General features: G+C 38.0%; 2 protein-coding genes across 6 annotated transcripts in view; one reads left to right on the top strand and one right to left on the bottom strand.

Annotated features, from left to right (window-relative positions):
- Nucleotides 1–26,458, top strand: part of TECR (trans-2,3-enoyl-CoA reductase) — a 31,374-nt gene that overhangs the window by 1,917 nt on the left and 2,999 nt on the right. The window contains exons 2-13 of one of the 5 annotated variants that reach the window (XR_006179388.1): nt 7,192–7,242; nt 7,675–7,726; nt 8,067–8,111; nt 9,390–9,493; nt 11,461–11,576; nt 11,692–11,797; nt 15,845–15,917; nt 16,006–16,049; nt 17,407–17,464; nt 18,201–18,289; nt 18,891–19,017; nt 19,143–19,195. Coding sequence is in view for 3 of the 5 variants with exons in the window: in XM_042873658.1 (XP_042729592.1) it covers nt 7,192–7,242; nt 7,675–7,726; nt 8,067–8,111; nt 9,390–9,493; nt 11,461–11,576; nt 11,692–11,797; nt 15,845–15,917; nt 16,006–16,049; nt 17,407–17,464; nt 18,201–18,289; nt 18,972–19,017; nt 19,143–19,270 (912 nt within the window). In the remaining 2 variants the exon portion in view is untranslated. Of the gene's footprint in view, nt 1–7,191; nt 7,243–7,674; nt 7,727–8,066; nt 8,112–9,389; nt 9,494–11,460; nt 11,577–11,691; nt 11,798–15,844; nt 15,918–16,005; nt 16,050–17,406; nt 17,465–18,200; nt 18,290–18,890; nt 19,018–19,142; nt 20,658–26,458 lie in introns of those variants that run through there. The other 4 variants (XM_042873659.1, XM_042873658.1, XR_006179387.1 and 1 more) reach the window with 4 other exon arrangements.
- ABCA4 (ATP binding cassette subfamily A member 4) overlaps nt 20,402–26,458 on the bottom strand; it is a 67,213-nt gene continuing 61,156 nt past the window's right edge. Inside the window, exons 44-49 of the mRNA XM_042873661.1 lie at nt 25,745–25,886; nt 24,506–24,640; nt 23,072–23,175; nt 22,896–22,988; nt 22,504–22,753; nt 20,402–21,595 (exon numbers count right to left, since the gene is read on the bottom strand). Coding sequence (XP_042729595.1) covers nt 21,473–21,595; nt 22,504–22,753; nt 22,896–22,988; nt 23,072–23,175; nt 24,506–24,640; nt 25,745–25,886 — 847 coding nt within the window. The 3' untranslated portion in view covers nt 20,402–21,472. The remainder of the gene's footprint in view (nt 21,596–22,503; nt 22,754–22,895; nt 22,989–23,071; nt 23,176–24,505; nt 24,641–25,744; nt 25,887–26,458) is intronic.

The following is a 26,458-nucleotide window of genomic DNA, read 5'->3' as shown; positions in this document are numbered from 1 at the left end:
GAGCTTTGGAATCACCTTCAACCTTTTTCTTTGAATTGGCTATGTTCAAAGTTCAGTGCCAAGAACTATGAGCAACAACTAAATTAAGCCCAAGTATGCTGGATCTAATGGATCAGCACAAAAAGTCCAGACGGGCAGAGTGATTTGCCTCTACTTACAAGATGTCTGCATTAGAACTGATAGATGGTCAGGTCCCCTGCACTCCTAGACCCACGTCTAGATGACTGCCTGCATGCTTCTTGTTCTGAAGTAATGCTACAGTGGGTCTTGTTTGGGTGCTGGTATGTTTATCATTTCATCTCACAGATGTTTTATCACTAATAGCTCAGAAGAAAAGTAGCAAGAACAGTTACTGTTCAGAGCTGTGTGCATGCCTGACAGTACTGGAGAAAGATTCATTGCCCAGAATGTAGAGATTTATGATAGAGACTGGTATCTAGATAACTGATGTTCTCTAGGAGTGCTCATTTATCTAAATTGATTAGAAAATAACTCTTCTGCCTATTTTAGATGTGTTTCTAAGCTTATGATATGACTGATCCTGAAAGTGCCAGCTTTTCTCCTTTCCCTACAAAGGGTTTATATGAGATGCTCAGACATAAATATCTGTAGCACAGAGCTCTGAAGTTAGGCTGATGAATTCTACTCTTTTTTTTTTTTCTGTTTAACAGGTTTAGGTCTTCAAAAGCATCGCATGTAGGAAAAATAGAATGGTCCTCTGTCTTCCTAGAGGAAATATGCTTAAGCAAATACTGTAGAGAATCAGTGTCGTAAGAAATTCAGTTGTAATTTTGCTTCCTTAACTAGTTTGGACGGGAAGTGCCTTTTGTAAGCAGTTCTAACCAGAAATGTTTTGGAGTCTTCATTCCCCGAGGATAGACTGAGCTGACATATGCAGTACTGCTAAAAGCAATAATGTACTGCCTCCCTCCTCCCCCCTGTCCTTGCTGGCATTTAAGTTTTCTCCCCCTTCTGACTGTGATGAAAACCTTCTGAATGCAGGGGGATGGCTGCTGCCTGGCCAGCATTGCTGAGATGTCGCAGCTCCTGTTACAAAGGCTTCTTCCACTCAGAGCTATGCTGTCTAGAGCCTCATCAAGTAGAGACACTGAGAGCAAGTGCCAAAAGCAGGACTGCAGAAGATTTTAAGATTCTGTATTCTCCAAGAGCTGCCCAAGCAAGACAAGGCCATGTGTGAGATGTTTCAACTGTCATTTAAAGGGAGACTGCAGAAAATTGCCCTGCTATTTGAAAATGTCATCTGCTTTCGCAAGTAACACATGCAATTATCATCACAGAAAGATGAGAATATGGGGAAAAACATTCTCCCTTTCTCTTCTCTCATCCGTTCTCCATATCCAAAACACTTTGTACAGACAGCTGTGTTTCTTCATTTAAGAGATGGGCAATTTGTTCTTTTTCTTCATGGAACTTAAGAGAGAAACTCTAAATTTTGTAGAGGGAAGTGTGACAATAAAATGTTACTTGGCAGGGAGTACCTGGAGCCATTCAGGGTTTGAAGGCTGCTTTTGAAAGCTAAAGTCTTATTTTAGAGACAATAATGGACTTATTTGAAGTATATTTTATAAACTAGATGTGATTAAAAAAAGCACAGCCCCCTCCTCCCTTCAGTCTCTTCAATTCCATGTTTGACGTGTACCCTGGATTTACATTTTCACATTCATCCACCAAATGATTCATGAAAAGTAGTAATGGAACTATAGATACTGAAGTTTGCAAATCACAGTGCTGATACAAAGAAATGATTGTGTTTTCACAGAGAATTTATAAGCCTCTTCTACCTGAATATTGCCACTGTGGAAAATAATTACTATGAACTAAAGCCCTGAGCTATAGATAGTCTCTTTTTCCACACGTAAAAGGCTAGGAAGTGCTGTTGAAAAGCCTGGATATCTACTTAGTATTGCATCAAAGCTGACTTAGATTCTCAGATGGAAGCATTCCAGCCTGCTTAATAGTGACAGTGATACTCAGTGAATGATGTGAGTCTTCAGCATGACTGGGAAATTGGCAATGTGCAGCCCTGTGTTAGCCAGGGCAAGAAAATACCCACTGAGTCAGAATTAACTGGTGCAGGCCACTTTCCCATCTTGTGTATCCTCTTGGAAGATATCATGGTAACAAAAACTGGAAAGCTTTCATAGGCTTTCAGGAGTCAGAATTCACTGTAATAACCTCTAACACACAAAACTCTAACAGCTTGTTTGTTTGTCTGTTTGTTTGTTTTTTGGAGAGGGGACAAAAATTCAGCCTCCCACTCCAAGGGAATAAAGTGTTACTTTCCTTCCTGACTTATTCTTACAGACTGTTTCAATCAGTTATATAAATGGATTTCTCATTCTGAAGGATGACTGTAGCCCTACAATTGTTGCCCTTCACAGGCCCAAATCAAGAAAGCAAACTAAGCTTGCCATGCAGTCACGTTAGGCACCCAGCTCCAAGAGTGGTTACGACAATTTGCTTAAGCTATCCATCCAAGTTTACTTCAACTCCAGCCCTTCACTGGGTGGTATATCAGAAGGCCTCAGCTGGAGGGAAAGGATGCACAGAATGACAGTGGAAGCAAGCGATGCTTAAAGCAATCCAGAAAGATGGGGATTTAGGATTTCTCTTTGGTAGAAGATTCCGGCTTTTTACTAGAAAACATTCCTGCCCTTTCCTGTCTGTACTTTTTGGTCTCCTGAATCCTTTATTCCTTGGTGGCCCAGATTCTATGAGAGGAGTTGGTAATGGTATGGAAGACAGTCTATAGCAGGTTTCCGTTTCTTGGCTGTGTGTCTAACCATTATATATAAAGCATGAAGGACCACATCACCTTCTTTGCAATAGCTTAGTTTCATTCAGAATTAATTTAAATGCTGTGCTTCGTGCTGACCTTGGAATGATGCTGCTACAGGATCAAGGTCCTTAAGGGTTTACATGCAAGCATGCCTAGCTAACAAGTCTGAAACAGGTGGAAGAAATAGAAAGATATTGAGTTTCAGTACATTCCAGATGATCGTTCTCGTGAGCGTACATAGGAGCATTAGGAGGATCATTAGGAGGCTGAGCAGTAAAACACCTGGTGTGTATTTTGTGAACTTGTGCACGTTAGACATCTGCTTTATGAAAGAGAAATTTAATTGTCCAAGTATCACTGCATCTCCTTTTTTAAACTAGGTGAAATAGCAATAAGATGCTAGTTTCATGAAATATGAGCTCTTCAGAGAGGTAAGGCTTTATCTAGTTGAACTACTGACAGAATAATTGTTCTTAACAGATTAGGATGAAATTTGGCTTTGTAGTAATGACTGAAAACTACAGCAGTTTCCCCTTGGCTTAACTCTAATGACTTAAAGGAAGTTATTTCCAATATGCCCTAGTGAGAAATCACACTGAGCCATGTCTGCTTCCTTCATAAAAAACACAGTATTCCAGAAAATTCTAAGAGAATAGAGAAAATGACTAATGCTATAGGAAGAATAAAATGTTTAGAAAGATATAGTTGGGACTGTGGCAACCACTGATTTTTTTTTTGGGGGGGGTGGTTGAATTAAAGGACCCTCACTGATATAAGCAGTCCAATAGTTCAGGGATAATTCTTTCGTTTTGCATAGCTCTCTCTTGGGCTGCTTGGTTCCTGGGCTGTAAAATAAGCAGGTTTTGGGTTGGTTTTTTTTTTCCTAACTTAAAAATAAACCAATACAATATATGCTTATGTTGGTGTTCAAAAAATCTCTCTAAGCTGAAGTTTGGAGTTTACTGAATCTGCTGAGTACAAATGACTGCAAATTATGCTTCCGACATGCAGAAACATGATGTGTCAGTACTTCCTTAAAAGTTACTCACATCACTTTTGAATATCTGTTGATTAACTTTAAACTGAGAGAAATTCATTTATTGTATTTTTGTAATCCTATTAGAGACAGCATCTTAAAAAAAAAAAAAAAAAGAAAAAGTTCACTCAACCATTTTTCCCCTATGGATAAACTTTCTAATCTTCTGAATAAATATCTAACACTTGAAAGTAGTTTTCTTGGCTTTTATCATAAATTGATTACTTTGATTTTGACCTGTACTAAACAATAATTCCGAATTTTTCTCTGCCTTTCAAGACACTATCAATCTTTGCTCCTTATTCATGAGAACAAATTTGGCTCCTCAACATTGAAGGTATGTACCTGTAGTCACTTCTAGAAGTGCTTTAACTAACAGGTATCTTGCACAAATCTGCCTACTGATTAAATTCTATTCAAAATAGTTGTAGAGAAGTGGTAATTCAAAATGCCTTCAAAAATTCACCAAATAAGTGATCTGCAAGTCATACCACGCTAGTGCAAATCAATTGTCAGTGTCCTATTCTGCTAAACTCTTTAAGAATACTCCAAAATTAAAATTCTCTGAGCCATAAATTTATGTTTAAGAGAGCTGGTATCCATCAGTAAGCGTTCCAAGAACAGATTGCTGGGTATCTAAAGACTGCTGCCAACCAGTACATTAACTGACTTGGTGCTGTGCCTCAAGACTGGAAACACTGTGTTCAGTGCTATCTAGGTTCATGTGGCTGGCCATTATGTTCAGAAAAATAACATTTCTTAGTTTGGATCAGTCTTTTCTGTCTGTTTTGCAGAGAACAGCTAACTACTGTGGGGGCATTTTGTCACAGATAAGAGGCATGATAGTTAAAGGAAATGGTTTACCTTGCTTTCACTCTGTTGTCATACAGATTTCTGCAGGCTGGAATGGAATCGACAGCTGTGTTCTTGTGTTCCTCTTTCTGAAAGGGGAAAGCATGTATGATATTTGCTTAGATCCTGAAAGTAACTGATAGTAACCAAAATATTTCAAGTTCAGGAAGGACTGCCCAAAAATACCTCAACATTGAATAACAGAGGTTGCAAGGGACTTCTGGAAGTCATGTAGTCCGACTGTTGCTCAAAGCAGATGCAGCTAGATCAGACTGCACTGGGTCTTGTCCAGCCCAGTTTTAAATACCTCCAAAGGCAGAAATAGTACATTGCCCCTAGGCTACCTGGTCAAATATTGGGCCATTTTCTTTGTATCTGATTGGAATTTCCCATATTGCAGCTGTTGGCCATTGCATCTCATCATTGACACCACATCTTCAAAAAAGTTTGGATCCATCATATAGGCTTCTATTACGTTTTTTAAGAAATGGGCCGATACAGGAAGGTATGCCAGTTTGGCACTTCAAAGAGACATCTTGCAATTAAACCAAATAGGAATACAGAAGATCCTGGATTATTTTGTTTTTATTTGTTTGTTTTTGTTTGCTTCTTTCCCATACTGATTCCAATGGTTCACAGAAATACCAGAATTTCTGCACAGCTGCCCCCAGGAAGAACACAGAGCAAAAGAAAATGTTTTGTAATTTTCTGTCTGGCCTTGTGCAAAATGAGAGTAAACTAATTAGAAGAGCGTAAGTGGCAGAAAGATGGCCAGCCTGCTCTGTAATTGGCCTGGAGAGGACTTCTCTAATATGGACACTGAAAGTCATAGAGTAGAACTGCCTGGGGAGAGATTCCAATCCAATATGCATATGCTGTCCCTGGGTATGGAATCAGGAGGAGGCTTCTAAGTTACTCACTGCTGTAGTCAGTAGGGCTGCCCAGTGGTGTTCTTTGATACAAAAGCTTTGAGATACACCAGAGGTTTCAATAAACCTTGTAGTAACTCAGCATTTCAAGGGACAAAAATGAGTTTACAGCCCCCATAGTACCTGTTCTGTGGTTTGTGAGAGTCAGAATACTGTAGGTCAGTATTGCAGAATAACACAATTCACTTTGTTTGCTTTCCCACAGGGATCTCCCACAGAGGCACTAACTCTTGTAATCTACATTGTTTCAAATATATATTTAAATGACAACAACAACCAGCAACAAAGAGAGAAATACATAATACCCCAATGTGGCTTACATTCTTCATGAACTGCAAAGGAGGAGAAGTGCTCACCTCCCTTGGCACTTCCTTTGGAGCTTACAGGGTGCAGGCAGAAAATACTACTGCATTAGTATCCCTTGTGGGATGAGATCTGATACTACTGGCTGGAGCTGAAGTGCTTCATTGCTGCACTAACAGAGAAAGAACAATTTGGGACAACTAAAAGGGGGAAACAAGACACTCTAACTGAGTGATCTCTTCAAAGAAACTGTCAGAAAGATACTGGACTGTGACTCCTATTTTTAGCCAGGAGTCATACTTAAAGTCTACTGTTAATCTGTCCTCTTGGTCAGTTAATACCAAACGTAATTAATGGTAGACATTATAAAAATAAACAAAACCAAAGAGCAAAACCCAAACTGAGTAATGATAGCCACAGTCATTTAGTGTGACAGATAAGCTTTGATCCTTCAATCTTAGTAATGGACCCTGTGGTACAGCTAAGTGTTTGATGGAAACAAATGGAATTAAAACACAACCAGTGTATTGTAAGAGCCTGCTGTAACTGGACTCCTAAAATCTTTTGCCAAAATGTCATTTGATCATCAAAACAGTCTACTCTATCCTTGTCTCAGCTGCTTGGAATATAAAATGCTGATATGCAGTTTGTAATACAGGTGATCTGAGAGGCAAGAATAACATAATATCACATACAATGCTGCATGTATCACGATGATGTGTGAAGTCTCCATTTTTAGCTGCAATTCTTCATTATGTCTGTTGAGGTTTTTTACTCTCTTCACAATTAACAAATTCCGGGAACAATGCACGGGAATCTTCATTCTATACATATTCAAAATATTTGCTTACATGCATGTAGTGCACATTTACATTTCTTCTCGAATTGTCTAATTTTACAAATCAGAACAATTCTGAAGACAAATTTGTTCCTTAATGATTTGTGTGAAACTTCTCTTTATTTGCTCTTTTTGTTTTAGTTTAAGAGAACATCCCTGAATATGCATCTTTTGGTCAGTAAATTAGCTACTACTGCTTCTGAATTTATCCATGAAGACAACTTATTTGTCAAGTGTTACTTTTGTCACAAATTGAGTTGAGATCCTGTCTCTGATTAAAGCTGTCTCTTGAGCACATTAGAATTGCTTCTCACATGTAGATCATAGAAAAATGGTATCTCATTCTGAATAGTGATTGTGAATTTGAGAGTCAACTAGGAGTTTAGATATTATGCAGTCAGTAATTAATGATTATTGTTTTGTGTCCTATCAGGTGGAAATCCTTGACTGGAAGACAAAGGAACAATTATGCTTCTTAGATAAGGTAAAATAAAAACCTGCTCAAAACATTAGGTGACTATTTACAAATTGCTAGCTCTTTTTAAAGCAAAGTTAATGTTTGTGAAAAGTATTTTGATAGCCCTTCTTTGGCATTAAGGAGACAATAACTGTTCATGCTTCATATGCTTCATACTCATACCTCTTGTGCAAAGAGCACAATTTCACTTGCTTCTCTAAGATGGTGCCAGTTGTCCCTTACTCATTTAGAAGCCATCAAACTGTCACTGCTGCTGTAGTAACACTGAGTACTGCCACAGTAGCTGCCTCTGAAACAGATGTCACAGATCAGGTCCTCCACTTTTCCTGTAAGAAGTGTTTTGAATCATTCATACCAATCCTAACAGCTGTCTTTAAAAATATGTATCTTATATACGTATATACATACATATATATAAATATGTTCTTTTTTGCCTAGGTGGAACCAAATGCTACAATTAGGGAGATAAGATCAATGTTCCATAAATTATGTGAGTATAACTTTTGCAACAGTTTGTATTGCATCAGAATATCCAGTATATAAATAAGAAAAAATTATATAAGGTGAAACGTGATGCAGACGCACATTAGAGGCTGGAACTAGATGATCTTTACAGCCTCTTCCAACACAGGCCATTCTGTGATTTTATGATAATGTGAGGTAATCTGCACATGAATGTGATCATAGTGAGATTTCAATACAATTTTTATATTAACCTGATACACCTTCCTAAATATCTTCAAATAAATCTGTGTTGTGTTTCATTCATTGTAACAGTGGATAATTTAAAAGAAACATTGTATATCACAAAATTCTTCATGGTTTTACAGATCCCCAGTGGTATCCAGCAAGACAGTCAATAAAACTTGATCCAAGTAAGTACCTGTGAAGACTAGAGTAATAAAGCTCTGAGCAGTGGCCTCACGTGAAAGGTGTACTTTGAATGGGCATTAGCTCTTAAAAATGAGTTTCAAGCTATGTTACTTAGTACTGTGAAGGCTGAAGAGGCTCCAAAACAAATTCAGTTCTTTCAAAGTATTGAAAAGAGTTCCATCCATCCACTTGGTAATTAACTCAGGAACCTGCATATTGCTCCAATGCATTTTATAACTACTGAGAACATTTGTTTTCAAGACACGTAGCACAGATTCTAGACAGTAATTTCCCTTAGCTTCAGTGAAACGATCCCCATAGTGACGCTGAACTGGGAGCACTAAGGAGTTGCAGATATTAATTCATATTATCCTCTCTGCTCTTAGCCAGGAATTGAAATTCCTTTGAAGTAAGTAAACACAAAACATATTGCCATGAATGTTCTGACAAATCTTGATGACAGGTGGTTGACTGGTTTAATGGAGTTGCAGGTATCACTGCTGGAAGCCTCATAGTACATGGCCTGGGTGCACAAAAGATAGTTTAATTGACAAATTACATTAAATCATCTTAGCATTTAGTATAAAATCTATCACTTTGTTCTTCTGCTTCTATTGAGCTTAATTTGATTTATATATTCCCTTTAAAGTTATGCTGGTGATGATTAGTTGATCATGTAGAATCTATCCATGGAAAACAGGTATATAAGTGCCTTATTTCCTTCTTAAAAGATCTACGTTTTCAGATTCCTCTAAATCCAGGTATTAAAAAACTTGCGCACCAGCTTAGTTCCTGTGGAATCATCTCTTGGCTGATTGTTTGGAAAACAAACAAACAAACAAAAAACTGGTAATAAAACCTCTGTAGGAGGGCCTTCCCTTTACAGCTTATCCCATCTGGGTGTCTGCTGATGAGCAATGAGAAGCGGGCAAGAGAGAGACGGAGGTGAAGCTGACCAAGTCAGTGAACTATACTAAAGGGCAGTTTCCCATCAGCAAATTCTGCTGTAGCAGTGATGAAGCAAGTCTACCAGACTAGGCAGACAGATAGGACTGGCAATTCTTCTGTCTTGGTGTGAATAGAGGACCTAGATTTACATGTGATCCCAGGGATAATTCAAAGCTAAGTGTAAACTTTCTTAATATTTTTTTAAACTTTGATTCCAATACACCTATGCCAGGTCAAAGAATCTTAGTCTTTTAAAAGCACAATATGAAGCTAGTTTGCTAGCGTAGTTGATTTGAATTTCACTGAGATGTAATTACCTCTTTCCTTCTCAGAAGGAAAGTCCCTGAGGAATGAGGAAATCCTGCAGCACCTCCCTGTTGGCACAACTGCTACTTTATACTTTAAAGATTTAGGGCCACAGATAGGATGGACTACGGTGAGCTATGCTTCAAATCTGAGCCAATTTAATGGCTGTTCTTCCATAATTAATCTTTACATCACTTTTTGTCTCACTCCAGTATTTCTGCATGATGCCTGCTCTGACAGTGGATGCAGGCAATGAACCCTCATTGCTTCAGTTCATTTTATCCAGGGAAAGCAGCAAGAAAACATTTTGAATGTCTAGTTCCCTAGAAGGGCAGCAGAGGAAAACTTGCTACTGGGTTAGTTTGGCCGTGCTGAAATAAGGTGCAGGTTCTCAAATGGATTTAGATGTCTGATCACTAGGAACTAAGTATCTAAATTCCTGTGCAACCCTCCTGACAGAGATAAAGATTATACTCCAAGGTTGTCCTGCAAAGAGGCATCTGAGAAACTTACCTGTCAGTAATGGAGCTGACTTCAGCAGGAAAATGCATGAAAGTAAAATTAGTTAGTTGTATATGGCTGTGTCCCAGGATGCTAATGCCAGGCTAATGACAGCTGATCATTTCTGTAATCCACGAAGATCTCATGTTTACTCTCTCAGCTCAAAGACAGGTCCCATCACAACTCACTCAGCAGGTGACACTGCATTCATGTTTATGCAATGAGGTGATCAATGACTTTTGAAGGTTCTTCAGAAAGTCCATAGTGCACGTATTAGCACTACTTCTAACAAAAGAGCACAGCACGAAGGGAAAAGGTACCCAGTAATTTAAAGACACATTTACTATTTCTTATCTATGAAAAATTAACAAAATACTGTGTCAGTGACAAATAGGTAGATTCACAGGAGGCAAAAAAAAACAAAAAAACCCCTACAAGTCTGAATCTTTAGATCAATTCTTTGGATGCTATGCTGATAAGTAAGGCAGCTGATGCACAAACCATGAGTCAGTAAGAATTGAAAACTAATGACAGTGTAGACTCCAAGACACATGTACTTGAATATACACCAAAATATCACACACCAGACTTCTTCCAATCCATTATTCTTCTTTTACCCTTTTCTCTCTCTCTCCTTCAACCTACTTCAGTCAGATGTAAGCCAAGAAATGCTTTGATAAAAATAAAATTAACAACGCATTTTTTGCCTTTTTAATACCTCTGCCACAGAAAATGCTGATTCTGTTACAGAAGTTGATACAAAAACAACTGTTCTTCCAGTAAAAATAACTAAACACATGAGAGAAGTGATGCATTTTGTGCTTTCCTTCAGTTTTCCTTTTTCTCTCTAAAAATGAGGTGAACTACCTTCCTCACTCAGAAAAGTTGAAAATTCAACTGTTAATACTTAGTCCAAATACTTAGTGACAATATAAAGTGATGCTCATGAGAAATACACTCCTATCTGGAATGAAATTAAGTTAGATAATAGCTTATTTAATTTCCTCTAGTTGTTACTTTATTCTTGGTGGTGTTTGTTTTATTTTTCCAAATGAAAGATTTTTTGAGCATAGAATGAATTGTTTTCTGGAATATCTGCTGTGCTAACTGTTCATACACATGGGGTCATCTGAACACTTGCAAATTGTGTTTCTAGTTTAAATGAAATTCATGAATTAGAAATAAAGCACATATCTTTCAAAATAAATTCTTCACCTAATTTCATTTTAACCCAAAATAAGTTTAAAAAAAAAAAAAAAAAAAAGTAGGTTTTGAGGGCAAGAGGAGGGTGAGAGCTGCATAAATGTAACCTGCATGCCCATTTATCACCATCTCTGGGCTACCATGATTACCTTTTCATATCCATGCTGTGTCAGCTGCACTGGCAATGGCTGTTTGTATGCAGTTGAGGCAAATGCATTGCAAAACATTTATGTGCATGTCTACTGATTTCACAGCTGCTATTCTCCCCATGCATCTCTAAATGCCATTTTGGGTCAGTGGAAGTATTTATCCCACTGCATCACTTATTACAAAGAAACCAAAGCAGAACCACCATCTAATTCAGCTGTCTAATTATTTTCTCTCTTTTTGCAGGTATTTTTGATAGAATATACAGGTCCATTGTTCATCTATTTTCTGTTTTATTTCCGCATGCCTTTTGTGTATGGACTGGATGAGAGGTTTACATCAAGCCCACATCCAGTAGTTAAGTAAGTCCGTTGCAGGCTTGAGCTGTATTTCTTGTTAGCATTGTAGTCTTATTCCAAATGTCTTGCCACACGTTTTTTTAAGCACTCTTAAATGCTTTTGTCTTGCTGTTTCTAGCTTGGCATGTATCTGCCATTCTTTCCACTACATCAAAAGGTTGATTGAAACAATATTTGTTCATCGGTTCTCCCATGGGACTATGCCACTGAGGAATATTGTGAAGGTAAATTGTGACAGAATCTATCCGTAGCCCCTTACAAATCCAACCTAGCCAACCTATTCTCTGCCTCTGCAGCACAGATTTTTTTGGATGTGGCTTTTTTAGTAACGTGCAACAAATCCTACCCATGAATCTGTAGTTCCTTCAGAAGATTTCTTAATGCCACTTTGTATAACCCACATGTTGCTGTACAGTTATTCACATTATAGTTTTCTCATTGCTCTTTTCTAATTTGAAACTTTCAGCAATCCTTTTGTTGTACTCAGCTAGCTCTCTGGGTGTGAAGACTTTAGTAACAAAGTTGACATTTAAGGTGGTACAGATAGGTACAACGCTGAGAAGTTTGTTGCTTTAAAACCATTTTTAAAAGTCATAATACTTCTTCCCACCTAATACTACCTTTGTCGATAAGCAACTATTAATTTACCTTTTGTTGTTCCACTGCAAAGTAGCCTGGTTGTCCTGCGTTTTCTTCTCACTCAGGAGCACCCCCTGATGTTGTCAGTGCTGCTGTGGCATAAGGCAGCCATCAAGACACAGATCCCCTATTTCTTAGTATTCTACAGAGCTGCACGCTTATGCATGGGCTGTGGTTTTTCAAAAATGTTAGCAACAGAGTATGAACTGCTATTCAAACGTACTCTTTATACTCAGGAGAACAAAAGCGCATACTATAGCATCACCATTTCAGTAGTTAGTATTTTGTATTCAGACAATCCCTTGGACTCTGAATTATGGCAGTGATACTCCAGGCTGTTTAAACTTTACATCATGGCTAACTTAGAGCTTTGCAGTGGCTCTGGTAATTCTGGCAATAACTTCATGCTTTCTACATGGAATGAGAAAGTTGAGCCAGTGGATCCCAGAAAGAATCCTCTTCAGACCAAACAAAATGTCGTTTGTATCCAGTCATTCTGATCACATTTACTTTTCCTCCTTTTCAGGTTGGTGGTACTTTCTTTCATCTGTAAAGTTGCTCACAGTTCTTCTCCCTGCTTAACATTGCCTGGATTTGATTTACTTCTATAATTTCCTTGACTTTGATGGTATTACTTCAGAATTCCATCAGTCAAAAAAAAAAAAAAAAATCACATCCTCTTCCCTTCTTTCTCTCGCACACAGATGGTAGCCAAAGCTTCTTACTTTAAGTGTATAATCACCCACAAAGCAAATGCTTATTTCCAAAGCAAAACAGAATGCTATGTTTAAAAGGAGACACTTCAGTTTCAATAAGCAGAGACCTGAGACAAGAATTGATATGATTTGTGATTTTCATCCTTTGTTTGTCAAATGAAATGAATGATGCAGTAAAATGCAGCAAGGGCTCACCACACAAGCGGTTCATGCTACACTTCCACAGTATAATTCTAAGATGACTTTCTAGGCAATGTCAAGATAGAATACCTGCCTTACTTGCATTTAGCAAATGTCTCAGTAAAATAGGGAATAATACAAAAAATGTGTGGTGATAAAGGAACTAACTAAAGGGAAGATGATAGTGGTTGTGCCAGAAGAGGTTCAGTCAGACCTTCAATAGTAGTTGAGCAGTGGAATTCCTCAAAGGTTAAAAAAGGGTAAAAAGACTATTATTGCTTCCTTTGATCATATCTGGAGGAAAGAATATGCTAGAGCTAAAGAAATTCCATTTAAACCAGGAGACAATATAAAGAGACAAACAAAAGGGTACACACTGGCTATGAGTAAACATAGGCAAGATAATAAGAAATAGTTTTGATCACTATAGGAATAATGATAAATTGGAGGAGAAAAAACAGAATTCCTAACTGGAAGTTTTAAAACTTAAGAATAGTTTATTTATGGGATCTTAGCAATATCTGGACCTGATGGTTTTTTATTTACCTGGAATAAAAAAGATGCACAGAAAAAATTCCCTTCTTTCTAATCAATTGATTAAGTCTGCACGTACCATGCTGTTCCTATCTGAATCTCACTGGAGACTTTTGTATGAGCAGTAAGGCTTCTAGTGACATCTTACCACATGCAGTGTTAGTGCTAAGGGTGGCAGATTCCACTCATCTTTAAAGCTCTTTTTGTTATAATTGAGATATAACTTTTAATTCTTGTGGTAAATCGTGTTCTTTGGATGACTAGTATTTGTTCAGTTTAATTACAGCATGTATTTCTGGGAGTTGAGCCATGATCACTCACTTAATTATACTTTACAAAAAATCCATTGCCATATGACCCATCTTGTGCCAAGCCCGAAGTTATAGGGAGATTTTTCATAAATTGCCATTCCAAGATTACAGGAAAGTGCTTTCACCTAACTTTGTACAGCAGCTAATACACTGAGGATGATGTCACATGAAATTAGCATTAGGACGGAAGCAGTAATTTATGGATAGGACACTGACTAGACTGATCCTCACTGGAGTCTGTTCTCCAGCTCCACTCCTTTTCCTGGATAAAAAAAAAGAGGAGGTAATGGCAGGGAAGCTACTTAGTCTCTCCCTTCTTGTCCCACCTGATCTGTAATCATTAGTTAATAGTTTGCTCTTTCTCATTAGTTATTTATTAATACATAATCCCAGATCAAGAAGTAATTAGTTTGTAATTTGTAACTACAAATCCTAAGGGGTCTCCATTTTGTCTGAGGTCACTGGTCACTTCAGTGGTTCACTTAATTTTGGAAAGAAACTGGTTTGTAACAGAATGTCTGATGGGGATAGGGAGCGGGGTTGCCCATCACTAGCATTTTCAGAAAAACACACTGTCACTTTGCACTCAGTGTGGGTTGCAGACGCTGAGGTGACCACTTTTGGGGGTATTATTCCTAGAAATGCAGTTCTACTATTTACAAGATCGATAGACTGCAAAATTCAAAGCCAAAAAAAAAAGAGTTTAAACGGTCAGGACATGAAAGACTGCAGCCTTGGTAAGAATTTGTCTATGTGAGCAGGAATGGAAAGCTGTGAAGGAAAAAGAAGATCTAGAAATGTCTAAGGTATGTGAACCTATTGAAAGGCTAAGGAAAAAGCATCAGCAGAGCGAGGGGATCATAGTTCTACTCATGAGAGAAGAATATAAACTGGGGAAGAAAAATAAAGGGCCCAATTTTGCTTTCATAGATGTCTAGGTAATAATCAAACACACCTAAAGCATGAAAAATGGAGAAATGGGTTTGATAAAGGAAAACAAATCTCAACCAACAGGAGGCAAATTTATGAGTTGTCAAGAACGGCACCTTTAGTTGAAAGCATAGAGAAAAAGGAGGAATAGGACAAGAAAGGCCTTTCCTCCTACCAACAAATATAGGAAGAAGAAAAAGATAATCTGTCATGAAGATACTAGAGAAAGAGTGAGTATCATAAGAAGAGCCACAGGAGGAAGACTAGGAAAACTAAACAACAGGTAGAGAAGGCAGTTTTCAATAAGGGTTTTTGGTTTTTTTTTTTAATGGATAAAGCTGCTGAATAAGCTCTGGAATTGGTCAGGAACGAATCAATGAAGTGAGAGCTCTATGGAAGCTGGATCACAGAAAGCCAAGAACAGCACCAAAAGGAACAAAGTAAAGATACCACAGTAAAAGGGGCAGAAGGAAAAGTCACGCGTGATGATTTAAGGAAAGAAAAGTTAAAACACTGAAGGAGAAAAGCCTCGATGGGACAAAGGAGAAGAAAAATGTCAAGGAATTGGACAATACAAAGAAATAAGCAGGGAAGAGAGCACATTGCCAAAATAAGGTTTTATGAGTCTCAAGGGTTAACAAAACAAGTCTCCCTTTAACATAAAGTCTACATGGCACACCATCTTTGGATGGCTTGTGAGACAAAGAAATCTGTTTCCAAAAGTAGATTAATACTTTCTAAAATCATTTATAAACTTAACAGCTCCAAGAATATTTGAGGAAATCTTACCCTATGAGCTCATTTCCTGTTTGCTCCTGCCTTACCACACCCAGTATCATCACTTCTTGTTGTATTATCAGCAACTTGGAGGATCAGCCCAATTGATAATATTATCTGTGGTCCTCACAGTGAATTCTTTCCAAGATGATACTAAAACAAAGAAAAATTACCTGTTTTTCAGAACTGTTTATATTACTGGGGATTTGCAGCTTGGCTTGCTTATTACATCAATCATCCTCTTTACACTCCTCCTTGTAAGTAGCATTACAGCTCTCAGTATGATTTAAGTCCTTCACTGGTTGTATTTTATAGCTAATCACATGTAAACATTTTGTTTTATAGCTTATGGGAAAAAACAGATTAATTTTGCTGTGATCATGTTTCTGGTAGGTCTATTGCTCTTTTTATAAAATTCTAAAACTTGCTGGTTTATTTATTATGTTGCATAAGTGGAAGAATGGGTAGGATAAGCAGATACTTTAAGCTAGAATACTTGGGACAAACTATAGCTGCCCACCTGCATGTAGAGTAGACGCATCTGTCACATTTTTAATATGATCTTGTACACAAAGGAAGATTCTGATTAAGTATCTATTCTAAGACTAGAATGGGTTATTGATCTGTTGGGATATCTCCAGTCACTAAAAGAATCCTGGCATGATCAGTCTGTGACAGTGTTTAAAGCCACTGAGTTTGTCTTGTGAAATATTTATTGAGTGTTAAGAATCAGAACAGGTCATAAAATTTAGAAAACTGGCCAACTAAAGCAGTACATTGCTTACTTCTAAGGGAAGATGTTCCTTTAGATGCAACCACTTGCAGCAGATGGAGCAAGGGGAAGTAGGTGTTGCAGGGGCATTTTAAGCCTTGTAAGGATTTTTTTATGAAACAAAGTTCTTAAGACACTGTCTGATCATCCTCACAGTTCCTAGGAACATTTCCACAGTTGCATAGTGTAGCCAACAAAGATGTACCCATTTTTCCCACTTATGCCTAATTCATTTAAAACATCAGCTGTTCACCTGCTTTGAGAAACCAATGCTCAGTTACCAGAGGCTCTCAAAGCATCTTCCCAGTATGAAATTTCTGTGAGGTAGTAAACTAGTCCCATTTTATAAAGAGACTACACGAATATATACAGTTTGCAATAGCACTCAGGTCTGACCACCAGCTGTTAGTTTTAATAGATATGCAGTGCAGATACTGAAGATACGATGCATAATTACGTAAATGGGTTATTCCAATACCCTTTCCACATAGTTGATTGGGGAAGCATTATTTAAAACCAGTGGAGAAAGCTGGGTCAATTACATTTCATGATTCAGATTGATTATACTCCAGAGAAGAAAACTTCCTTTGAGTCCAATCCTTGGGATTTTGATGACTTCTGAGAAACCAAAACTATCCAAATGAAGTTTTCTGGTGTTTTTAAAGAGACTAGCCAAAAGACAAAGCAAGTAGTTCCTGGATTTGCTTTTATTTGGTTTATTGCCTTTAGATCTCATAGAGACTGCATGAGAAGTAAATTATCTTTTGGATAGTGAGTCTACATTTGTTGGTAAATCTCATGTGTAACATAGCATAGTATCCTGGCAATTTGCAACACATTAACTCCCATTTTTCATCGTGTTTGCAACAGACTAACTTATTTTATGTTGTTTTTAAGTTCCCCTGGAAATAACAAAAGAAAGAGGAGTGTGTAGAAGAGAAGAATGTTTTTAACTGTCATACCTTTTCTTGCAGCTATGTGAAGCTGGAAATTTTTCCATTCATGTTGCACTTAGCGACCTCCGGAGAGATGGTAAAAATTGCATACTTTTTTCCTTCTGTGCAGCTGTTCAGTACTTGCACAATTATTCTGCCTTACGAAAGAACTGACTGATCCCGTAGGGTGCTGATACCTACTCTTCTGATTGTGCTGGAAAATCAGGATGTTCTGCACTATAAAGATTGGATACTAAGGGAGATCAGACAGTGCAAGAAATCCAAAAAGAGACTGCCAAAAAAACACTTATCTCACTGTAATTTTTCTTGGTTACAGCCAGATTATGCTGAGGTGACCAGCTGTATTATTTACACTGGTAGTGCAGAGGGAAATTGTAATGGTGGTATAAGTTATGCTTCAGTGTGCAAGGGGAAAGTTACTTAACTGACTTCTACAGAGGAGCAAAAGATCTTTATGCAGTCTAAAGCTCCTTGCTCACTAACTGAACAATGGATAACAACTGCGACTACTAAAATCCAATCCTCTGACAACTGGAGAACACCTTTAACTTCTAACATAAAACATACTTGAGGCAATTTTATGGGTGTGACTGCAACCCAAAGGATTATGTAAATGTCTTTCTAATGCCCAGAGCATTTCCTCACAGTTAACCCTGTTCCTTCATGGGGGTCCAGAGAACATCTTGTTTTCGCCATCCTGCTTGTCCCTCTGACAGTGATAAGACAGAAGAGTAGGCAGGTTTGGCTTGTCTTTGTTGCAGATGATATGCCCAGGAGTGTAAACATTTTGTGATTTGTTTTCTAATCTATAGGGTCCAAAACTCGTAAGATCCCGTATCCAACAAAGAATCCTTTCACATGGCTGTTTTTCTTTGTATCTTGCCCTAACTATACCTATGAGGTACGTATTTTGAAACAAAATGCTAGTATTTTAACTTTCCTGGATATGTCTTCATTTCTTTTGGAATGTTAAACTCTGAAACAGTTCAGCCTGAGCTTTAGTGTAGCCACTAGACAAGATGCAGATGTACTTTGAAGCAGTGAAAATGTTGCAGAGAGGAATAGGGGAACTGACACTGAGGATAAGTTGCAGAAAAGAGATTGGGGCATCTTGTGGATTTAAAATATATGTGGCCCCAGGAATATCGCAGTGTACAAGAAAATAGTGCACAGTTAAATAGAAGATACCCCTGCTTCTCCTTTTTGCTCTACCACAGTATGAGACAATACCTGCCAGGTCTTACTCTTCATTTTCTTTGGTTATACAGTTGACTAGACAAAATTACTGTTTCTAGCATTGATGGATGAATGACAAATGCGAATTAGGTAGGGAAAATGAAAGGAAGCTATGTTGTAATGCTTACACAATTGTCATATTAACTATGAATGCAAACATAAAGCATTTGTTTGTGATAACAAAGCATTGTTCACATTTTGGTTAAAAGCTACTAACAATAGAAATTGATATGGCTGACCTTGGCTTTTTTATTTACCTATACTAGGACAAGGTTGTATTTGATCAATAGAGACATAAATGCAAATGCTGTCATCAGAAATATTTTAAATTTCCTTGGCCAAAACAGGTGGGGACATGGATCAGTTTCACTATCATGACTCAATGTGTTCCAGGTGAGCAATGTTTTGGTACTTCTTCCTGAAGTGTTGTCAGCAGTGAGAGTTTGTACCTTCTCTGACAATTAAGTGTTTTGTTGTTTTGTTTTTTTTTCTTTCTTTTCTTTTCCTCTTCCTCCTAGTGGGGCTGTTCACCTTGCTTTGCTTCATTCAGATGACAATCTGGGCAAAGGATAAACACTATACCTACCTACGAGAATTCAAGGATTATCCAAGTGTTCGAATGCCAATTATTCCTTTTTTATTGTAAGAAAAGTTTGGTTTCAATACTGCATGGAACTTCAAGAAGAAAAAGCTCATGGATTTTTCTTATTCATAAATCTCCTGCCAAATAATTGAATTAATTGAAGTGATTCTGGTGTATGCTAACTCTCCACTGCTGAGGGAAACAATACACTTGAAAACTATACTTCCTTATATTCAAGAATTCTTCAATTCAGAAGCACCTTCAAAAAATAAGGCTTCATTGCAGAGCTGGTAGCCAAAAGCCCGTATAGCTCCACTGCAACCTGACTGTCTGAGATTTCCATGCACTAGTCTATTTAGATTGATACATCAGAGATACTGATAAGCTTGTTCTGAAAAGCAGCTCCAAATTTAGCAGTGGCATTCTGTAAGACTGTGACATAAATACATTGGAATGAGGACACAGCAGCCAACTACAAGAAAGCTCAACTCATACAGTATGGCCAGCTGGCCTGAAGACAGTTGCATGTTTTGCCTTCTTTGACTTGAAAAAGAGAGTGTTCTGCCTGGAGGCAGGTACTTTGTGACAAACAACATTACCAAAGAAAATGAATGGCTCTTGGAATAATGAATAGGGCAGTCTCTCAAATACCTGCTTTGGGTCTAAGCTATAATTTGCCAATTGGATCTAAAGAAAGAAGAATTTGTGGATTTAACATCCATCCTGTGAATATATAGGGGTGTTTATCCTGTTTTGTTTTTAATATTTTTAATTAGTAAATTGCATACTGACAAATAAGGTTCACAGTATCTGATCTATGCCGTATCCATGATATTTGGCCTGTTTCATATAATAAGTCCTTAACATATTCTAAAAGATCCTAGAGGACATTTAACCTTGTATTTTTTGTCAGAATTCTCTGAATAATTTCAGTGTACTTTGTGAATACATAAAGTACTGCTAACATTCAGAATGGTAGTTCCCTTCCTATTTTCAGAGCCAGGGAAAAAAATCCAGACATTCTGAACTTCCTGTGTTTTCTTTTTCACAAGATGTTCAGTGGGATTTAGTCGGGTTTTGTGCAAATCTAGTAAAAAAAATATAAAATTATGACTGCAATATATCTGAATGATATTTTGAAGAAACTGTTTCAGAATATGAAGAAAATGTGTAGATACTGTTTTGTTTCATGATTAATTTATTTATTATAATGGATGTATAGAAAGATTTTGCAACTGTTTGTAAGGGTGAAATCTACAATAAATTCTAGACTATGTTTTGAATTCAATTGAAATAACTATGGCAAAAGAGGAAGATTACAGCTGGTTGCCACAATTTCATAATTATTTGTAAAGTACAAAGGAAGAATGTCCTTGCATCAAGTAAGACCTATATAAATTGAACAAAAAACTAAAAAAGCAAAATACATGACCCACCTTTTATTTCTGTATAGCACGTGTTGGAGTTCTTCTTTTTAAAAAATGAAATAATTTCTTAGATAAGTGAAACAATACGTAATTGTGAATCTGCTTGCAATACTGTTATTTTATATTAGTTCAATGGTGAACCAGAGAAAAGAGCTAAATGGCAAATGATTTCCCATCATGGAGTACAAGCAGGCTGAAACTTTCTGAGCACAGAGAAATCATAATCTATTCACACTTCACACCCACTTGAGGTCCAGGTCAAAGGAAAGAAGAAAAGTTTGGTCTTGTTTGGCTGGTTTAGATGTACTATTTTGTTTAAATCCCACTTTGATACTCTGCTTCCTTTTCTGAACTTGAAGATCAGTGAGTATTAGGTCATTTTCATTAAGCAAACTTCTTGCCTTGATCTGAGATGGGAATGAATTCTTCCCATTCTTGTTGAGACAAGTTTGTTTCCAATGGCAAGAATGAAAAATAAGAGTTAACCGAGAAAATCCTACTGGCTGGAAAGGACTTGCTCTTTTTAATTCTCTTTACATGTCAACGAGGAGGAATGAAGCTTCTATTCTTTTATACTTTACATTAGAGAAAGATTTTTTTTCCTGGAACAAGTACCTGGTTTTCTTTAGATGCTTTCAGATTCTCTTTAGATGCTTTCAGCATGTGTTGTATGTAATATTCCTGGTAGAGCAGCAGAAGTTTGCCATTGCTAGGGACTTATAAGCACACTTCTCAGAAAGTTACAGAAAGTCAGAATAATACTGGGCATGGAAGCCTTTCTTTTACCTTTTCACTCCTCTGGTATGGCACACTAAATGCTAGTGACTGCTGGAATAGTCTATGCAACTGCCTGCTGCTGTGAAGCAGGAGACACCTTTGTTTCTCGGTTCGATCCAGCCGCACGAGGATGCAAAGGAATTTCCTCATCCTCCACCTGCTGCTTAGCAAAGTTCACAAAAACCTACGTGAAGAAAGAAGACAACATCATCAACTGAGATTATCTAGTAGAATGTCTCTACACATTTGTATCTTCTTGGCCTCTGCAGGGAAGAGAAGGAAAGGAGAATCCAAAAATATGTACTCAGAACTGAAACACAGGGCATCAGCAGGGACTATTCATTCCTCCTTTATTTTGATAAATTTCCTTGCAACTTCCTTTCTTTGGATGCAGTGACTTGCAACTAAGATCCTATTTTGTCTTCAGTGGGAGATGGTTTACATGGCCTTGTGCAATATAATTGAGCTTGGTGGTGATGAGGAAGAGGGGATAGTAGTTCAGTAGGAAGCTGTAAGGCAGCCAAAATGTCTCTCTAGCACCCTCACCAATGCTAGCTTCATCTATGTGAATCATTAGCTACTCAGGAAAGCAGGCAATGCGGTGAATATCCTTCAGAGATTGACTGGGTATTGCCAAGAGTCCCAGTTTTTTTTCAGGCTCTATGTATCTAATTGCTTTTGCATAATAATTGCAACGGAGAGAAAAAAGCGTTTACCTAGATACCACCATATCTCTATCAGCATCTCAGACAACACAACCCAAATCTCTTATACAAAATAAAATTGAAAGAAATATTAGATCATTTCCAGCTGAGGAAGCTTTAGCCTCTGCTCCTGACAGAGTAGATTTGTGTGAACTCTGGCACCTGCGAAATGCTGGCACAGCAGCTTTCAGTCAGCAACTAATTCATGAAGGGAATTATTTACAGATTTCTTATCTGATCCACCCTCCTTGATGAGGGGCCTGGGAATTTTGTCTGAGAAAGAGGTTCAAGACCATTCTCTACTGTAAGCAGTTTGATCCTTCAGTTGTTTACACTGTCATTGCATTGCCCAATAGAGTTTCTCATGGATGATTTATTTTTTACTCACCTGATCTAATGTTGTTTGAGAGACAGAATATTCTTCAATATACAAGTTTTCCTTATTGGAGATTATTAACCGAAAAATCTTAGCCAGAGAAGAGGAGCAAATTTGATACTGCAGCATGTTGTAGTGTTTCTCTCTCTGTAAACTCCCTGGAAAGTTTATGCGTATGAACTGTTCAGCACGACTTGGATCTGGAGGCAGCCCAGTCTTAGGAGCCTTGATTTTCAGTGTGACAATGTAGCCATCTCCAAACCTGTGAAACATGTACAGATTTGGAAATTGGACGAAGAGATAATTTCACAACAGCTCTTCAGATTGGTTTGCTCTATTAAGAATGGTTCATGCCACACATATTAGGTTTACCCATTAAAAACACTATAATATATTCAACTTACTTGTATTTTAGCTGCTGAATTGTGCCCAGACACTTGAAGGTACCTTTTACCATGATGGCCAGACGAGTACAGAGAGCTTCACATTCTTCCATACTTTCAAAACAGAGAATGGATATTTGAGATAGAACCAGCAGACAAATGTCAGCTGCTCTGGGATTTGAATTCCAAGTCTATACCTGTGTGAAGTTAGAACTACAGCTCGTCCATCTCTGAGCACGCTGACAATAGAATCCCACAGGAGGCGCCGGGACTGAGGGTCCATTCCAGTAGTTGGTTCATCCTGCAATGTGAATGTTAAGACAGCCAGATTCAGAGTAGCAGAAGAAAAAAAAAAGAAAACATTTAGAAAGGAAATCATTAGAATTAATCTTGCACATTTGGGTTCTAGCTTATCACTGCTTCCCAACTGGAATCTGTGCCTTGGGAACGCATAAGCACACCCTGACAAGTGTATAAGTGAATTGGTAGTAATGCACTTCTTGGCACAAAGCAGTAAGGAACCAAACACAAGCAATCTGTCAGGTAAGAATACAGTGCTATCTGTATAGGGCCCAACAGAGGCCTATTCCTTTCCTAACAGGGAAAGAATTGCACTGACCATTATAACAAAGGCAGACCAAAGTCCAAGGTCTTAGCTATCAAAAATGTAAGCCTTTATCAAATGTAACCCTGTTACCAAAAGATTCAAAACCTAAAATAAAAATAAATGGAATTCTGATGAATTTTTGTAGCAATTGCATTTACAATTACCTTTGAGAAATGCAATTATCATAATTCGTATTACTTGATGAGAACTACATTTTACCTTTTGTATAGTTTATTCTAAATTTGTGTAGTTCATTTCAAAGATAATAAAGGTTGTGAAAAGGTAGCTATCTTCCTCTGTTCTGCTGGAAAAAGCAGCAAGGTGTATGTAGTAAGATCACAGAAGCATAGAATGCCTTGTGTTGGAAGGACTCTTAAAGACCATCTGGTTCCAACACTTCTGCCACACCAGACAAAGCTGCCCAGAGCCCCATTCTATCTAACACCTCCAGGGATGGGGCATCCAGAACTTCTCTGAGTAACGTGTACCAGTGCCTCAACACCCCCTGAGTAAAAGATTTCTTCCTAACAACTAAACTAATTCTCCCCTCTTTTACTTTAAAACCATTCCCCTAGTCCTGTCACTATCCAACCTTGCAAAAATTCGTTCTCCCTCCTGTTTAAGCTCATTTAAGCAGTGAAAGGTCACAATGAGGTCTCCCCAAAGCCTTCTCTTCTCCAGGCTGAACGAGTCATCATTTACATGACTGGGTACACTTTGACAAGAAAAGACAGGCTGAAACCAATCATGGATTTAAACTCAGATTTTTCTGAATTACATATTTTAATACCAAACCTTTCCTTACTGAAAATCTCTCTTATAAAAATTAGGTTCCATCCGAAACACACTTACTCATTCTAGTCTACTCCTAATATTTAAGAACTGAAGACTACACTGAAGTAGACATACATAGAGGCAGAAAGGAGCTTGCAAGAACTATCATAAACATCCCTGTAGCTCTCCAGCATGTAGTTTTATGAGATTTCATACTTTCATCACAGAGTTCTATTACTGTGACACTTACAAGCAAGATGAGTGGAGGGCAGCCTATCAGTGCAATGGCAGTGGAGAGCTTGCGCTTGTTGCCACCACTGTAGGTACCAGCCAGCTGGTCAGCGTACATAGGAAGTCCCAGCTTCTGGATTCCCCATTCAGCGACCTATGAGAAATACCATCTTTTTCACACAGAGCTAACCCACAGCAGCCTGGATTATTGATACATCCCTCTTCTGGCAGAAAATGGGCAAACCTTTGGATTTTTTTTTTTTTTTTTTTTTTTTTAGAACTGGAGCTGTGGTCCAAAAAACTATGATGATGAGGGGAATTCTAATCTCTTGAAGTAAAGCCATACTCCAGCATCAGCTGTAGAATAGTCATCTGTGCAAGAACGTACATTATTTTTCATCTGGAACCTTCTCTATGTTTTCTTTCTCATACATGAATAACTTCAAAGATGAGAACAAAACAGTAACTGTATCAGTTTTGAGTCATAGCAGTTGCATCCTTAGCCTTCCAGAATTGGCTCTGCAGTTTTCCATAGAATCGTAGAATGGCCTGGGTTGAAAAATACCCATACTTCATGTATGTATGATCATGTAGTTTCAACCCCCTTACTATGTGCAGGGTCGCCAACCACCAGACCAGGCTGCCCAGAGCCACGTCCAGCCTGGCCTTGAATGCCTCCAGTGATGGGGCATCCACAACCTCTCTGAGCAACCTGTTCCACTGCATCACCACCCTCTGTGTGAAAAACTTCCTCCTAATATCTAACCTAAATCTCCCATCTTAGTTTAAAACCATTCCCCCTTGTGCTATCACTATCAACCCATGTAAACAGTTGTTCCTTCTTCTGTTTATATGCTCCCTTTAAGTACTGGAAGGATACAGTGAGGTCTCCCTGGAGGCTTTTCCAAGCTAAACAAGCCTAGTTCCCTCAGCCTTTCTTCACAGGAGAGATGGTCCAGCCCCCTGATCATCATAGTGGCCCTCCTCTGGACCCCTTTCAAGAGCTCTGCATCTTTCTGGCCTGGACACAGTACTCCAGATGGGGAGTATTTCAAGTATTATTAATCATCTAAGATCCTGGATTTGGTAGTGCATTCTTGTACTAAATTCCAAATGACAAGAACCACTCTCAAGACTTCAACATAAAGAAAGGCAAGCTCAATTTGGAAAATTTGGCCTTTGACATGAGGTGAACTCACCAGAATCATCACAGACATTCACTGTAACCATGTACAGATCAGAAGCAAGAAGGTTTTACCCTCTTGATTTCCTCTGCTGGAACACCCCGCAAGCGAGCATATAAATAGAGATGTTCTCGTCCTGTGAGCAGGTCATCAAGGGCATCAAACTGAGGGCAGTATCCCATGTTTTGATGAACATTAGAGATATGAGTCAATACACTGGAGAAATAAATAAAATAATATTGTATCTATAATACTAGCTTTAAGACAGTTTAAATAAAATCTCTGTTTTCTGGGACAAAACACTTCTAAGGGAAATTAATTCTCCCCAGAAGATCCTACTAAAAGATGTCTGTACAGTATAGCAAGGAATATATTCTCTTCTAAGTCTAATAAGTCTTGGTTAAGAGTACAAACTCACTGTTTAAGTATAAACCAATGTAAAGAGAAGTTCTCAATAGATATTTCTTTTTTTTTTTTTTTTTTTTTTTTTTGGAAACGTAGAGGGTTTTTTTGAGATTTGAAAATCAGAAATTTTCATCATGAAGTGTAGTCACCATGAGAAGTCATGTAAGACACACAGCTAGCAATGTTCACTGGTAGCAGTCGTAGGACAAGATAAGAGAAGAACAGAATCACAGAATAGCTGAGATTGGTGGGAACTTCTGGAGATCACCTTGTCCTCTCAGCCTGCTCAAGCAGGGTAAAATGCAGCAAGTTGCCCAGAACCATGTCCTGGCAACAAAATAGCTATGCGTTCCAATCACAATGGATAGTCAAACTCTAGTGAC

The sequence above is a fragment of the Lagopus leucura genome, unplaced genomic scaffold, assembly GCF_019238085.1.
Source record: "Lagopus leucura isolate 7727_CA_CO unplaced genomic scaffold, USGS_WTPT01 Super-Scaffold_100009, whole genome shotgun sequence".
Classification (NCBI taxonomy): domain Eukaryota; kingdom Metazoa; phylum Chordata; class Aves; order Galliformes; family Phasianidae; genus Lagopus; species Lagopus leucura.
Note: the sequence above shows the minus strand (reverse complement) of the source record. Positions and strands in the feature narration are given on the sequence as shown.